Raw genomic sequence first — 13,109 nt, forward strand, 5'->3', positions numbered from 1 at the left:
GGGGGTTGATCAGGAGGAGTCATTACTAACTCACCTCAACAAGACGCTAATGCTGGTAAACAAAGGCCACGACAATGCTGGGATTATGCTAATGTCCCTTAAGACAAGAGCTGGATTTCCAGAGTTCGGTTCAGATTGAAACAGAACTGAGCTACTAACGAATCCAGTGTGATAAATTCAAATATAGCTGGGTTTATTCCTCCTCACCTGGGATGGGGATGTTCTACATGGTATTTACTTCTCTTGTGAGCCGTCGGAGTCACTTCTCTACCACAAGGCCAAGACTAAACTATGTGACCAGCTGAACTGAAGCAGCATAACTCTGCAGCTTTAACGGTCTTCACTCTGCTGGTTTCAGGTTTACAAGAGAGAGTATTAGTGTTGTCCTACTACATGGTACCAGCTCAGTCGACTCTCACTCAACTCTGCTCACTTTTGTTACCAGGAAGCCTCCTTCTTCTACTCAACACTGACAATGGGGGATAACGAGGGTTCTTGGTTCTGCTGTTCTTGGTTCTCAGCATGTCACTTTCACAACAAGGGGACAGAATTTGTTTCAGGAGACTGAAGACAGTGAAACAAATGATGAGATTTCCTCTTTGTATCTACCTCACCACGTTGCATAGAAAGTACCGGGTACTATCCACAACTTTAGCTCAGGGAAAACTAACGAAGGCCAGAAGAGTCAATTTGAGCTGGGACCACGCGGTGGAAAAATGCTGTGAGGTGTGACTGGTGTTGGGTGAGAAGGTCTAGCTCAAAGTCAGCACTGTTGGATGGGGGAGACATCAGGTGTCTATGTAGGACAGCCAAGGTCTTTCACACAAAATTGGATAAGACACAGAGATGCACTAAATTCTCTCACATGGTTCAGCCACACAGTCCCACCCTGGATGGAACAATCCCCCAAAGCTTCAGACCTGGAGCCGGTCAGTCCAGCCACTCTTCAGTACCGACTTTACAACTCTCATGTTTATTAGCCCAAACTTCTAACAGTGAATACATTTAAGATAAATGCACTTCCATCTGGATTACAAAAGTTTTCAATGAACACGTCCAAGCTTTAATATTTCTACATTATACCCAAGTCTTTTTAATATTTTCGTAGTTATGTTTTGACACTCAGCACCTCAGGAAAGATCATGAACGTAAGTAAATCAGTGACTTGAAGCATCAGGAAGCACATGTTGACTCATTTTTATCCACAATCTTTTCTAACCTAAAGTGCTTTTATAACATAAACCTAACCACGCAGGACTCTGGTTCTTACCTGAGGTATAACAGTGCCTTTTAGATTTTAAAAATTATAGAATATTTAATACAGTTTATCAGAGCATTAAACTAATTCAGACAGACCTCCGATCTACAGGAGATCAGTAAGATGCTCAAACATCCCAGTCTCTTACACAATGTGCAACAAACAAGTGTTAGAACCGTTTATGAAGCCGTAACTCAAATATGTGAAGCATTCTTAGTTTCCAACAGAGTCAAATGATTTGAATCATGATCAAAATAGAATCCGTAAACTCTTTCTGTTTACGTTTTCTTTTCTGCTGAGATGTTTTCATGAATCCGTGTAACTTAAATGTTCATTTATCACATGTTCTGCTTTTTGTAAGATGCCAGGGCTCCTTTGAAACTCTCAAATTAAATGCATTACATTAATCAAAGACAAGTCAGCCCTTTTCAATATATTCTGCTCTTTAATGGATTTCATCGAAGTAAACATCATGAACTTTTGACTTCACTTCAAACATGAAGAAAAACCTTCAAACAAAGTCGTGTGTGATCATTTTTTAAAAAAATCCACTTTGTTTTATGCCTGTTTCAGTCGTAAAAAAGTGAAGCAACAGAACATCTGCCTGTGAGATTTTGTCAAAAAATATAATGGGTGACCCGTGTGACCGCATGCCTTTTGTTTATTAAGTACTGTTCACTTGTCAATTAGCAACGTGAAACCTCCGTGAACTGCCTCGTCTGCGCTCAGATGGAGCTGGAGGTGAGAAAAGCTTCCTTCATCAGTGTAATTAGATGAAAGGAGGCAGCCATCTGTTGACGGTGACCGCTGTCTTTCTGCTGCTGCTTCCATCTTCCTGTTCTTGTTGTTCTTCTTTATCTTTTTCTGCACAGTTGTCTTTGAGATTGTTTCTAAATGTGACGCCCGCCCACGTTTTTGCATCTGCAGGTACTGCTTTCCCTTTGGACGACCAGATGGTGCCCTGAAGGCAACGCTCTCCCTGCAGGAACGGGTACAAAAACTTGTGAAAAACTTTTAAATTAAACTAATATTTGTTTTCTGAGACTTACTCAAGCTGGATTCATAGTTTTCAATCGTTTCACAGCAGGGTGCTTAAAAGAACTTAAATATGAATTTTGTACAGTATGAACAGACTGTACACAACATACTATGTACAGTATGATTATTTTTACAGTTTATGCTGAGCATCTGCAGCATCTTGTGTGAAAGTTAAATAGGTGTGAAATTAGATTCAGAGTTTTCACTTGAAAAAAGTCTTAAATTCGAATTTTTAAATCAATTGCAATTGAGTTGACCAAGGTCAAAAAAACAGGACTCAAACTTCAGAGTAGGATTAGGGAGGAGTGGAAATGAATGAGTCAACACATTAAGGATCTGCAGCAAAAATCAAACCTTAATTTACAGCTACAGTTGTGACATTTCCCAGTTGCTGTGAGGTCGTGAGGACCTTGCTTTATATGGACAGAGCATTGTCCCTTTTGAATTTGCACCTTTAAATATTATCTAGGTTTTGCAGAGAGTATGTTGTACTGAGTTAATTGTCATTAGTGATCAGAGAACACAGATGTCTCTGCATGAACAGCTCCTGGAAGTTTAGGCAAAGCAGCAGACGTGTCACACGGAGGGTTTTATGAAGCTATGAGTGATTTCCTGCTCTGAAAGCCGGTCTGTTCCATGTTCTCACCTGCTGAAGTCGCTGGTGTTGTTTCAGGTCTTGATGAAGGACATCACCACACCCGTCCCCCCAGAGGAAATGAAGAAACTGGTGCAGAGGTGTTTGGAAAAAGCAGCTCGAATCAACTACAGTCAGCTGATCGAATACGCTCAGATCAAGGGTGAGTTTTGAGTGAGTCCAGTCCTCCTCGTTTGTTTTCACATTCAAAGATGCCATCATAGCTTCATGTTGTAGTTTTATTTCAGACCTGCACTGAGATCTACTGTAAAGATCCACTTTACAAAACACATTTAATGGGTCTGTTTGATTAACTGAATTAACTATATATTAATCGTAAGCATAAAACCATTTCAGGTCTTAGAATCTCTGCTTTTAAAGGTTTTAATGCTCAATTCCAGATGTTTAGTCTGATCAGATGTTTAGTTTGTCTGTTTGTTGGTGACATGTATCCAGCTCCAGCGTGAAAACTGCTCCTAAATATATCACACGTGAAATTTAACAGAAATTTAAAACTTTAGCAAATCATATGAACTTAGCCTCAGGGTCCAAGATTCTTGGGTAATGTAAGGTTTATGGGTAATTTATGATGTATGTATGTGTGATTGTCTGCATGGAAAGTTAACCAGCTGTGTTTTTATTTCTCTGCTGCATGTGTTTGAATCTGCAGTGGACGCCCAGGCAGCTCCAGAGAAAAGACTGGAGGACATGATGCGACTGGGAGAGCTGTGCATCGAAGTCCTGCAGCAGAACGACGAACACCACTCGGAGGTATTTTGTTTCCTTTTAATCTACTTTTTTTTTTGTTGTTCTTTCTTCACTAGATAAATCACAGAGTGGACTTATGTGGACATATTTCACATCGTAACTGTCTATATGAAGAGATTTATATTGTGAGTTAGTAACATAACAAAAGGGAAAAACCTGTGTTGAGGCGTGAACTATTAATCAAACCGTCTGGTTTAGAATAACTAACAACACACACATCTTATCTGTGCATGAAACTCTGTCTTTGAATCTTTTTCAGAAAATCAGTTGTCTTTTTTTCCTCTCGGTGACACCACGAGTCACTTGATCATTTCATTAATATTCTTTGATCACTTTTCTCAGCACTGCCCATTTTCTTCCTTTGCCTCGTTTGGCAGCGCTCATGCTGAAGTGGCAGATGACACGGCAAGTGATGGTGCTGCATTAACGTCGGCGGCAGCACGATCAAAACAACGCCTACGGCCCATATGCATGCCACGGTGCAAAACTGATCAATCATAGGTGTTGAAACGCGGCGGTTTGATCGTCCTTAAGTGGCAGCATGGCGCTCAGGCATCTGTTTCTGAGCTATTAATAACAGGCCGCACGCTGCCGCTGCCATGGCGACCGGTGGATCTTTGCCCCGAGCTTCAGATGTGATGTTAACTACAAATTAGAGGCTTTTTGTCAGAGCACCGTCACAAGCTGTCACAGCTTAAATTTAGAGATTAATCATAATTGTTTACTCGGTTCCTGACGGCGTCAACAACGTGCTCGCTGCTTTTTGTTGTTGTTTACAGTTTGTCAGTGTTTCATTACGGAGATGTCAAAGTGATGAGCTGCTGTGTCAGTCTGTCCACATGGACGCTGCTGTCTCCTCTCTGCAGTGTTTTTATTTAAAGTAAGACTCTACATGTGTCTGATACAGTTTGATTAATTAGTGTCCTCTTTCTCCCTCACTGGAAGATAAATATACAAATGTATTTCATTGAGTTGATTGTGTATTCATTTGAGTTCAGATTTACTAATAAACTGCACTTTACATAGTCAGATTGAGACCTCACAGAAAGATATAGAAAACCCAACAAATCCCCTTTGAGCAGCTGTAGGAGACAGAAGAAGAAAAACTTCCTTTAAACGAAGAAACCTCCAGCAGAACCAGACTCAGGGTGGGCGGCCATCTGCCTCGACCGGTCAGCAGTCAGGACTGTGGGCACATGAGGCTTCTGCATGCTGCACATTGGATCATTCTTGGCAGCAAATATTAACCTGCAGCAGATGAATGTGAAAACAACCTTCTAATGTCACAGTGAAGGTAAAACACCCAAGTGAAGAAGAGGAGGAGGGAGTCGAATGGAAAAGAGAAGAACAACTCTTTAAACACACATCATGTAAAATCCAGTGATCAAAAGGTCAAGAGGAAATGATGTCATAAAACAAAATCAATGTCATGATTCACTGTCAGTGGCAGTGAAATGTACTGAAGCGCGTTAGTTCACATCAAGAGCGTTTTATTCTGTATCTGACTGTTTTTCCTTCCTGTTTCTCTTTTTTCTTTATCCCACCACGGGAAGGGAAGAGAGGTGAGTTCAATCCTCTGCTCACGTTTCTGTTCTCTGACGTTTGCTGTGTGTTTGATTTAATCAGTGTCACAGAAACAAAGAAACCTCAAAACACGAGCTTGTTAATTTCTCTATATTCGAGTATCAATATATTAACAACTTCTCCTGTTCAAATCACACTTTTTGATTTTATCTCTCGTTTTTTACACTTCTGTGTTTATTGATGCTGTAATTTCAGAGTCTTCTTTGGTGATTTGGATCAGTGTTTACACATTTTCAGTGTGTTGGACCACTGCACTCGGATTTGACATTATAGCATGAAAAACGTGTGCAAGAAACCTGCAGGACTTCAAACTTACAAATGAAATGAGGTTAGGAAAAGTCTTTGAGTGCACATGATGGTACAGTTCCTGCAGGTGTTTGTGGGAGTATCTAAAAATCTAAAGTTGAAACATGTAGAATAAATTAAATGTGAATTTAAACCACAAGTGAGGTTTCATAAGCGAATCTAAACCAGAACGCTCATATTCTTCATAAAGAAAAAACTAGTTTGACAAAATGATGTTAACTCAAGGTTCTCTTAAACCTTCAGAGAAAGGTGTGAAGTAGCATAGAGACGGTGTCTGTATTGAACTGAGGATGTTTAAACACATGTATAGAAGAAAATAATTAGAGATAAAGGAGGAGTTCAGCGGCCTGTTCGTGTTCATCCATCATGAAAACACTGAGAGCATATTTACACACAGTATATGTAAGACTGTTAATGACCCTCGTGCTCTGATTAACTGCTGTATAATATATCATTATTTTCCTGTTTTGCTTGCGGTGGGAGCTGAAGGTCACTGCAGCTGTAAACAACAAAGAAAAGAAACAGGATATAAAGGTCAGATAGGATTAATAAGCTAAACATGAAAGAGAGAGGCTGTAAAAATAGGTGTTGTGCTCCTTTCTGTGTAAATCCGACTAATGAGAATGTGACTTTTTGACATGAAGCTTAAAATTTAAAAGATGTTTACACTTAATAACCTGAAATAAATACCTGCCTCTAACAAGACTGTTCATCATTTGAGGATCTGAAATTTATGTCTAGAAGAAAAAATGTGATTTAAATTCACGAGTTCCAGCAAAACTTAATGCAACGGCTGAAGACAAAGTACAGCTGAGTCTTTCCTTCATCGCTTCTTCTTTTCTGTCTTTCAGCCATGTTTTTATGCCTCACGAGTCATTTTTCCACATTTTCCTTGTTCGTGTTTCTTTTTTTTCTACCGTTTTTCGACTGTTTTGTATTTTTGACTTCATATTTTCATCAAACTTTCTCTCTTTTTTCTTTCCATTCTTTCATTTCATGTCATTTTGCTGCCTCTGTTCTTTCATCCAGTCCCTCATCATTTATTTATTTCCGTTTTCTTTTCTACTTATGTTTTCCTCACTTTCTTTCTGTTCTATCTATTTCTGTACCATTAGTCATTCCTGTCCTCTTTCCTAACCTTTCCAGTCGTTCATCCTTAATCTTCCACCTTTTCCTCCGGTTTGTGTCTTTTTTCCATTCACTCTGTCTTGCTATGTTTTATCATACATTCCTCTGTTGTTTCTTTTTCTTTATCATCAGTCTTTTCTTCCTACCTGTCTCCCTTTCTTCTCCTTTTCAGGTCTTCGTTTATCTAATATTTCTTCCGTCATTTATTTTCCTTTTTATCTCTTATTGCTGTTTTTGTTACAGCTCCTTTACTTTTTAATCCTTTCCTTTCTGTCCTCACCTCTCTTCATTGTTCCTTCATTCATCCATTATTGTTTTTCACCTTTCTGACTAAAGTCTGTTCATCCAGTTAACTCTCTTATTGTCTTTGCATCTGCTGTTTCTCCTCATCGGTCTGTTCTTTTCCCTGAATCCTCTTCTGCAGTTTCTCTCTTTTGTCTTCCTTGATGGTTTGATAGCAGCATTTCTTTGTGAGCAGCTGCTATTGAAATCAGTGTCTTGAGAAGAAACAGTTGTGAATGTTGATGAATCGTCTGGTTTAATGCCGTTTGTCGTCAGTAACAGGAAACTGAAAAGGCAAATTTGAAAAGGCCCGACGAGTCGTCCTGCAAGGCCACAAGTGCGAGGTGTTTCGGTGTCAATTCTCCTTTCTCCGTCTCATATCTCTGCCTTTTCTTCCACCATCTCACACGAATGCCGACCTCAGTGCATCAGTGTGTGATTCAAGGCTGGTTGCACTTTTCTCTCAGAGGTCCTTTAGCCATCAATAGCAGCAGTGACCTAAGCAGGCCGACCTCTGTCCACTGGAGAGCTGCACAGGCTGGATGCTCTTTAGACTCGAGATATGTGCACTGCTTTCACAGCAGCGTCTCTGGGTTTCTCCCTTCTTTTCATTTTAACACAGCATCTGCATCATTTTTATTTCGATTTCTGCAGCTTTTAACGGGTCATCGTTCTTATTCAGATCAGGATGTTGTGGTCCACAAGACAGAAGACGCACAACTATCCAAAAAGTTTTCATGTTTTACAGCCTCGAATCACAGTAGATTTAATGTAGTTAAAGAATCTGATGTATTCAAATACAAAATACACGTGAGTAACACAGCACCACAGTCATTACTGTTAAATCGAACTAGTTTTCAAAGTTGCATCATTAACTAAACTTGTTTCAGAACATCTTGCCAAAGGACTACAGTGGAAAATTAGCCAGCTGCCTAATCCTAGCACATTTACAGAAATGTTGATTTTAGGGTTATGAATTTAAATCTCTTGTGTGTAGTCAGAGGGTTTTAATTGACTCTAGTATGAATACACCTGCATCTGAAAGGTGCTGAGTCGGTGTTCAGAGGAGCACTCCATCCAACACTAGGAAAAGCTAATTGAAAGACACAAGATGAATCTAAGAACATTCTCGATTCACTGAGCGTCTCTGGAGTCTCGGGTTAAATGGATGACTATCAAACAAACTGTGGCACAGCTGCAAAGTGAGTTCAGTTTGTTCTGGTGTAAGAATAGTTTGCTTTGAGAACTGAAGGAAACTTTGATGTGAACATTAGTTTTAAGATCTGTTGGGGTTTTCTCTGTGAATTTGTTTTACCTGACGTCAAATTGTCTAAAGCCACCGACACGTGGTCCGAGCTGTGTTTCATTTTAGTTAAAAAAATTTTATATCACTTTACAAACATAGTTATCAACCTGTAGTTTTTGTGTTTTTATTGTGATATCTGATACAAACCTGTTAATGTGACTTGTTCTGTGTTGAAGGTGACATGATCAGATCAGCTTTTTATGACCAAGGTGCTCATTTAGACATGAAGCTGAAGTGTTCAGATGTCACATTAATGAGAAGGAGACTGGACTGGACTGGACTGGACCGGACCGGTCTGGACTGGGCTGGACTGGACTGGACTGGACCGGACTGTCTGTGCCTCCTAGGCCTGTTGCACTTCACTGTTAGCGTGATAGTCTGACAGCACTGGTTAAGGTTTGATATAAACACGGGTACAGTCAGGTTAAGACTAGGAGACGCTCGACATAGAGAAACTCCATCCACCCAAAGCTCCTTCCTATTCTGACCTCGTCACCCTAACAACACAACCTGAACATGACTTTACTCTATAAATAGGTTATATATATGTGTTTGTTTCTGTAGGGAACGTTCTTGTGTTTGCTTGGACAAACGTGTTCTGTGAATGAAGTTCAACAGCAGAACAACGTTCGAGAACCAAAACTAAGACTTCCTGTTATTTCTTCTGTGAATTTCGACTCTCTCAGGCTTTCTCGTGGTGGCCAGATGTGATGGCTGAACACGCAGAGACATTTCTGTCTCTGTACAAAGCCCACATGGACGGCGCCCTGCAGGTCCAGCCTGTCGACTCCTGGGACAGCTTCCCCTTATTCCAGCTGCTTAACAACTTCCTGCAAACTGACCGTGAGTCTGAACCTTCCTCTAAATGGTTTTGTTAGACAACTCACCTGAGCTCGAACTCAGTGTTTACTACAGTTCAGTTCTGATTGGATTCTGGTGCCTGTGAATGATCTGATTGATATATTGTGGGTCTTATTCACACTATTATTTATTTTTTCTAAACTCACAAATAGAATAAAAATCTACTTAGATTTTTTTATTGAACTGTTCAAAATTAAAAAGTGATCCTGTACTACTACTGGACTCACTGCTCTCTTCAAGTGCTATTAAAATGCACACTGTTGAGAACGGATCCATTTCTTCTTAGAGTCGCTGTGATAATGAGGATAATGTCACACAGTGTCGTAAAACAATGACAGGACACACTTTCCACAGCGTGAGTACTACTACTCCTCACTGTGGAACAGTAGGAGTATTTTAGCCCTAAGTTACCTTTTAGTGTGATTCCAGCAAATCATCTGAGACTTCTGATTAATATGTGATCAGATCTTGATCTTAAAAATCACTGATCATGCCTTTGTGAAGTCGTGTTGCCCTTTTTTCCCTGTTGATATGTTGGAGGAGTCATTCTTCAACGTGGCAACAACTTCAGAAGGATTAACGTGATTTGAGTCATCGATCAGTATTAAACACAGTTCACTGTGTAATTTCCTGCTGCCTGTAATCACAGCTTTACTCTGCCAGTTTCTGTGGGCTCTGAACCAACGAGTTTTGTGCAGCTCATCCTCCACACACACACACACACACACACACACACACACACACAGAGCGCCTTCAGATTTTCTCCAAATTAAATTGTCATTATTCTCTTTGGAGGGAAATCTGCTAAACACAGGAAGTGAAAGATTCAAACTAAAATCCAGGAACCAGGTTTTGGAGCAACACTCGATTCTGACCAAATAAAAATGAGGTTTAGTTTATTTAACCTGTTTTTGAGGTGTTGAAATATTTAAAATTCACACTTTAAACAGAAAAACATGTTGAAACAGAAGCTTTAAAATGAGACATATGATGATTCACATGGAGAAATTGGATTGTTGCAAAAACTAATCAGCTATAAGATTCACAAGAATCAAATTAAATGCACTTAAAGTAAGAACAACTTGTGTGAACTGTCGGTCACCTTGCTGCCAACGTTCAGCCAAACTCTCCACTGACGCCTTTAATTTCTTTTCATTCCTTCAAGACTATTTTTTTTTTTTTTTTTGAGAGGAAATGGTCCATACGGCACGGCACATGGTCTCGCTGCTAAGAGCGCTAATTAACACCGGTGACGTCAGAGAAAACGGGGCTCGTTAAGACAGGAGGTTAATGGCACCTTGCATGCTCTATCAGAGAAGTAATTAACACAAGCGCAGAGAAAAGGTGTCGAGGTCGGATAAAAGACACAATCAGCTGCTAGCAGTTGAATTTCAGCTCAGTGTCAGGTGACCTGTCTACCTGTGAGCAGGTAGCTGCAAAGTATGTTAACACAGTGTCAGGCTCCTTTTCTCACTCCCTTCATTTGACTCTTATGTGTTTAGTTAGTGGACAGACAGTGTTTTTGTTCCTTTCCTTGTGTAATAATTGAAATTAAAAATTGAATTTGTTGAGAATTAAAATAGTTAAAACTTAAAACACTGATCACAATGTCACGTATGATTCCTGGTTCTGAGTAAACATTATTCCCTTTAAATAACCTACTCTTTTCCAGGTGAAATGCTGCTTGAAGTTTTCCATTAATACACCACTACGCTAAAGGACTGATGCAGATTATTCAGAATGTAAATGAATGAAATACTAAACTACTTGTGCTTGTTGCTGTTTTATCTTTGATTTTGAGTTTTATCTCGGTGCACCAATACTTGGACCTTTATGATAAAGTGGCACGTCTCACGCTGCATGTACACCAAAAGCAGCTCAGCTGTTTTTTAGGCACGTTACACAATCAACCTCAAGCATAGTTTCATGCTCCAAACCAAAGTATTTTAATTAGTGGAAAAACTGTGTTCATTTCAATTAATTCATCACAGAAAAATAATGCTGATGAGTCACGTGCTGTTTAAACGGCACCATGGTGTTAGTGTTTCCCCTGATGTTTCTTTCTCTCTGTCAGTCTTGGAAACAAAACACTTCTAATGCTCGGGTGAACGTTTACCATTAACATGTGCAACATATAGACATGAACTTTGCATGTGCTGCTTACGCTTCTGGTGTAGGATCGGCATCAGGGCAGGGACAGGAAAGCAGGTCAGAACTGCACGAGGGACGAATGTTGCCAAAAACAGACGAGTCCTCAGTTGAACTTTCAGCACAACAATGACCTGAAGCAAGACTTTGCATCTATTTTGTCCATTTTTGACTAGAAAACCATTTTCTGGAACTTCAAGGCGTCAATAAAACTACAAACAACGTGATTTCAGTAATAAAGAAACATTTTTTGGACACCAACTTATTTTTGTAATGTGCTTTTCTATTACTCAAGGTCTCAACAGTGTCTCAAAAATGAGAGTGGAAACTTTAAAGTATTACAAATATCAACATTGTCGTATCTGAGATTGTTGTAGCATTTTCTTCCCTTATTCACTACATCTCATTGTTAAGTCTTCACTCGACTGCTGGAGAAAAATCTCGCCTCATTGTTTCCTCTCTCCAACCACTCTGTCGGCTATGAGGCTTTGTCTCAGAGCCAGCAGAGATTTGGCGAGATGCGAGGCGTTATTTAACATGACTGATGCCAAAGTACCTCAAATACAGTAACAGACAGGCAGGCAGATAGACAGACAGCCCAAGGGCACTGTTGGGAACAAAAAAAACTCAGCATTTCTTTTTGTGAAGAACTCACAAATCTCTTTTTTGTGGCTCATATCTTTTATATTTTTTCTAATTACCATCCTAATGTCAGAATTATTCCAAGTGTCACAACATTAGCTGACTTGAATTGGAGTGTAATGAGGCAATAGACAGAGCCGAAACGCAGGACGAGTAAAATCCTAGATTTGACTCTTTGCACAAATGAGGTCTTCCCTCTTTGATAATTACATCCAAAGTGAGAGGAAAGAGATTTAAATCCAATCAGATACTCAAAACATGTTTGGCAGATAATGAAGTTGATTTTCACGATGCCGTCTTGAAGCCTCACAGTGAAAAGATGTGAACAATCCCTGACTTTAGTCTCTGCTCACAACATTTTGTAGACATTTAGAAAAATCAACATAACCTCTGCCGTGGTGGCCAATCGGCTGATCTCGATGAGGCTATATTTCACAGACTCTTTGAGGATTGTCTTCAACAAGTGTATTATCTCTCAGTTGTTCTGTAGATTATTTAAATGCTCACTTGATTGTCAGCGTGTGCAGGCGAGCGGTTGCGAATGAGGCGGTTTTTACTCTCTCGAGGGCAAAAAGGCTAGTGTTAATCATGGTGGAGCAGAGCGAGAGGAATTAAAACTAATGAAGTCCTGAGAGACCAGCCTGCTCGCTTCACACTCAGCACTCGGTGTCTTTGTCTCTCCGTCTGCGAGGATTCATCTGTTTGTTTCACAGCCTTTCTGAAACCTACAAGGACGGGGTTGTGTTTAGGGGCATCAGGAGGGTGTATACAGTATCACACCAACACCTGTTCACTCACATTAGATCCTGGAAGAACCGCCCTTCTTCAGCACACGTTCTACGTTTGCATTGTTCAGTTTTAGTGGAGACTGTGTTTCAGATTTCATTCTCTTATCAGAAGAAGCACTTGAAACTAAATTTGAGCTTCTTCAGTGCCCCAGGTTAAGTTCAGGTTCTGTGGACATCCCACCTTTGTTTATGGACCTCTGTGAGTGAGAGTGTTCTCATGTTGGACAACAACACTACGGCCTACAATATCATGTGCCGTATTCAGTTCGACACCTCTCTTATGTCTGGACTGTAAATATGAAGCTACTGCACAGCAGCTGCTTAGCTTAGCTTAGCTTAGCTTAGCTTAGCTTAGCTTTTAAAAAT

The 13,109-nt window shown here is 40.0% G+C and overlaps 1 protein-coding gene across 1 annotated transcript in view; it reads left to right on the plus strand.

Moving 5' to 3' along the window:
- Positions 1-13,109, plus strand: part of cadps2 (Ca++-dependent secretion activator 2) — a 153,159-nt gene that overhangs the window by 106,718 nt on the left and 33,332 nt on the right. The window contains 4 exon segments of the mRNA XM_026365114.1: positions 2,186-2,249; positions 2,970-3,093; positions 3,601-3,701; positions 8,991-9,147. Of these exon segments, the coding sequence (XP_026220899.1) occupies positions 2,186-2,249; positions 2,970-3,093; positions 3,601-3,701; positions 8,991-9,147 (446 nt within the window).

The sequence above is a fragment of the Anabas testudineus genome, chromosome 6, assembly GCF_900324465.2.
Source record: "Anabas testudineus chromosome 6, fAnaTes1.2, whole genome shotgun sequence".
Lineage (NCBI taxonomy): Eukaryota > Metazoa > Chordata > Actinopteri > Anabantiformes > Anabantidae > Anabas > Anabas testudineus.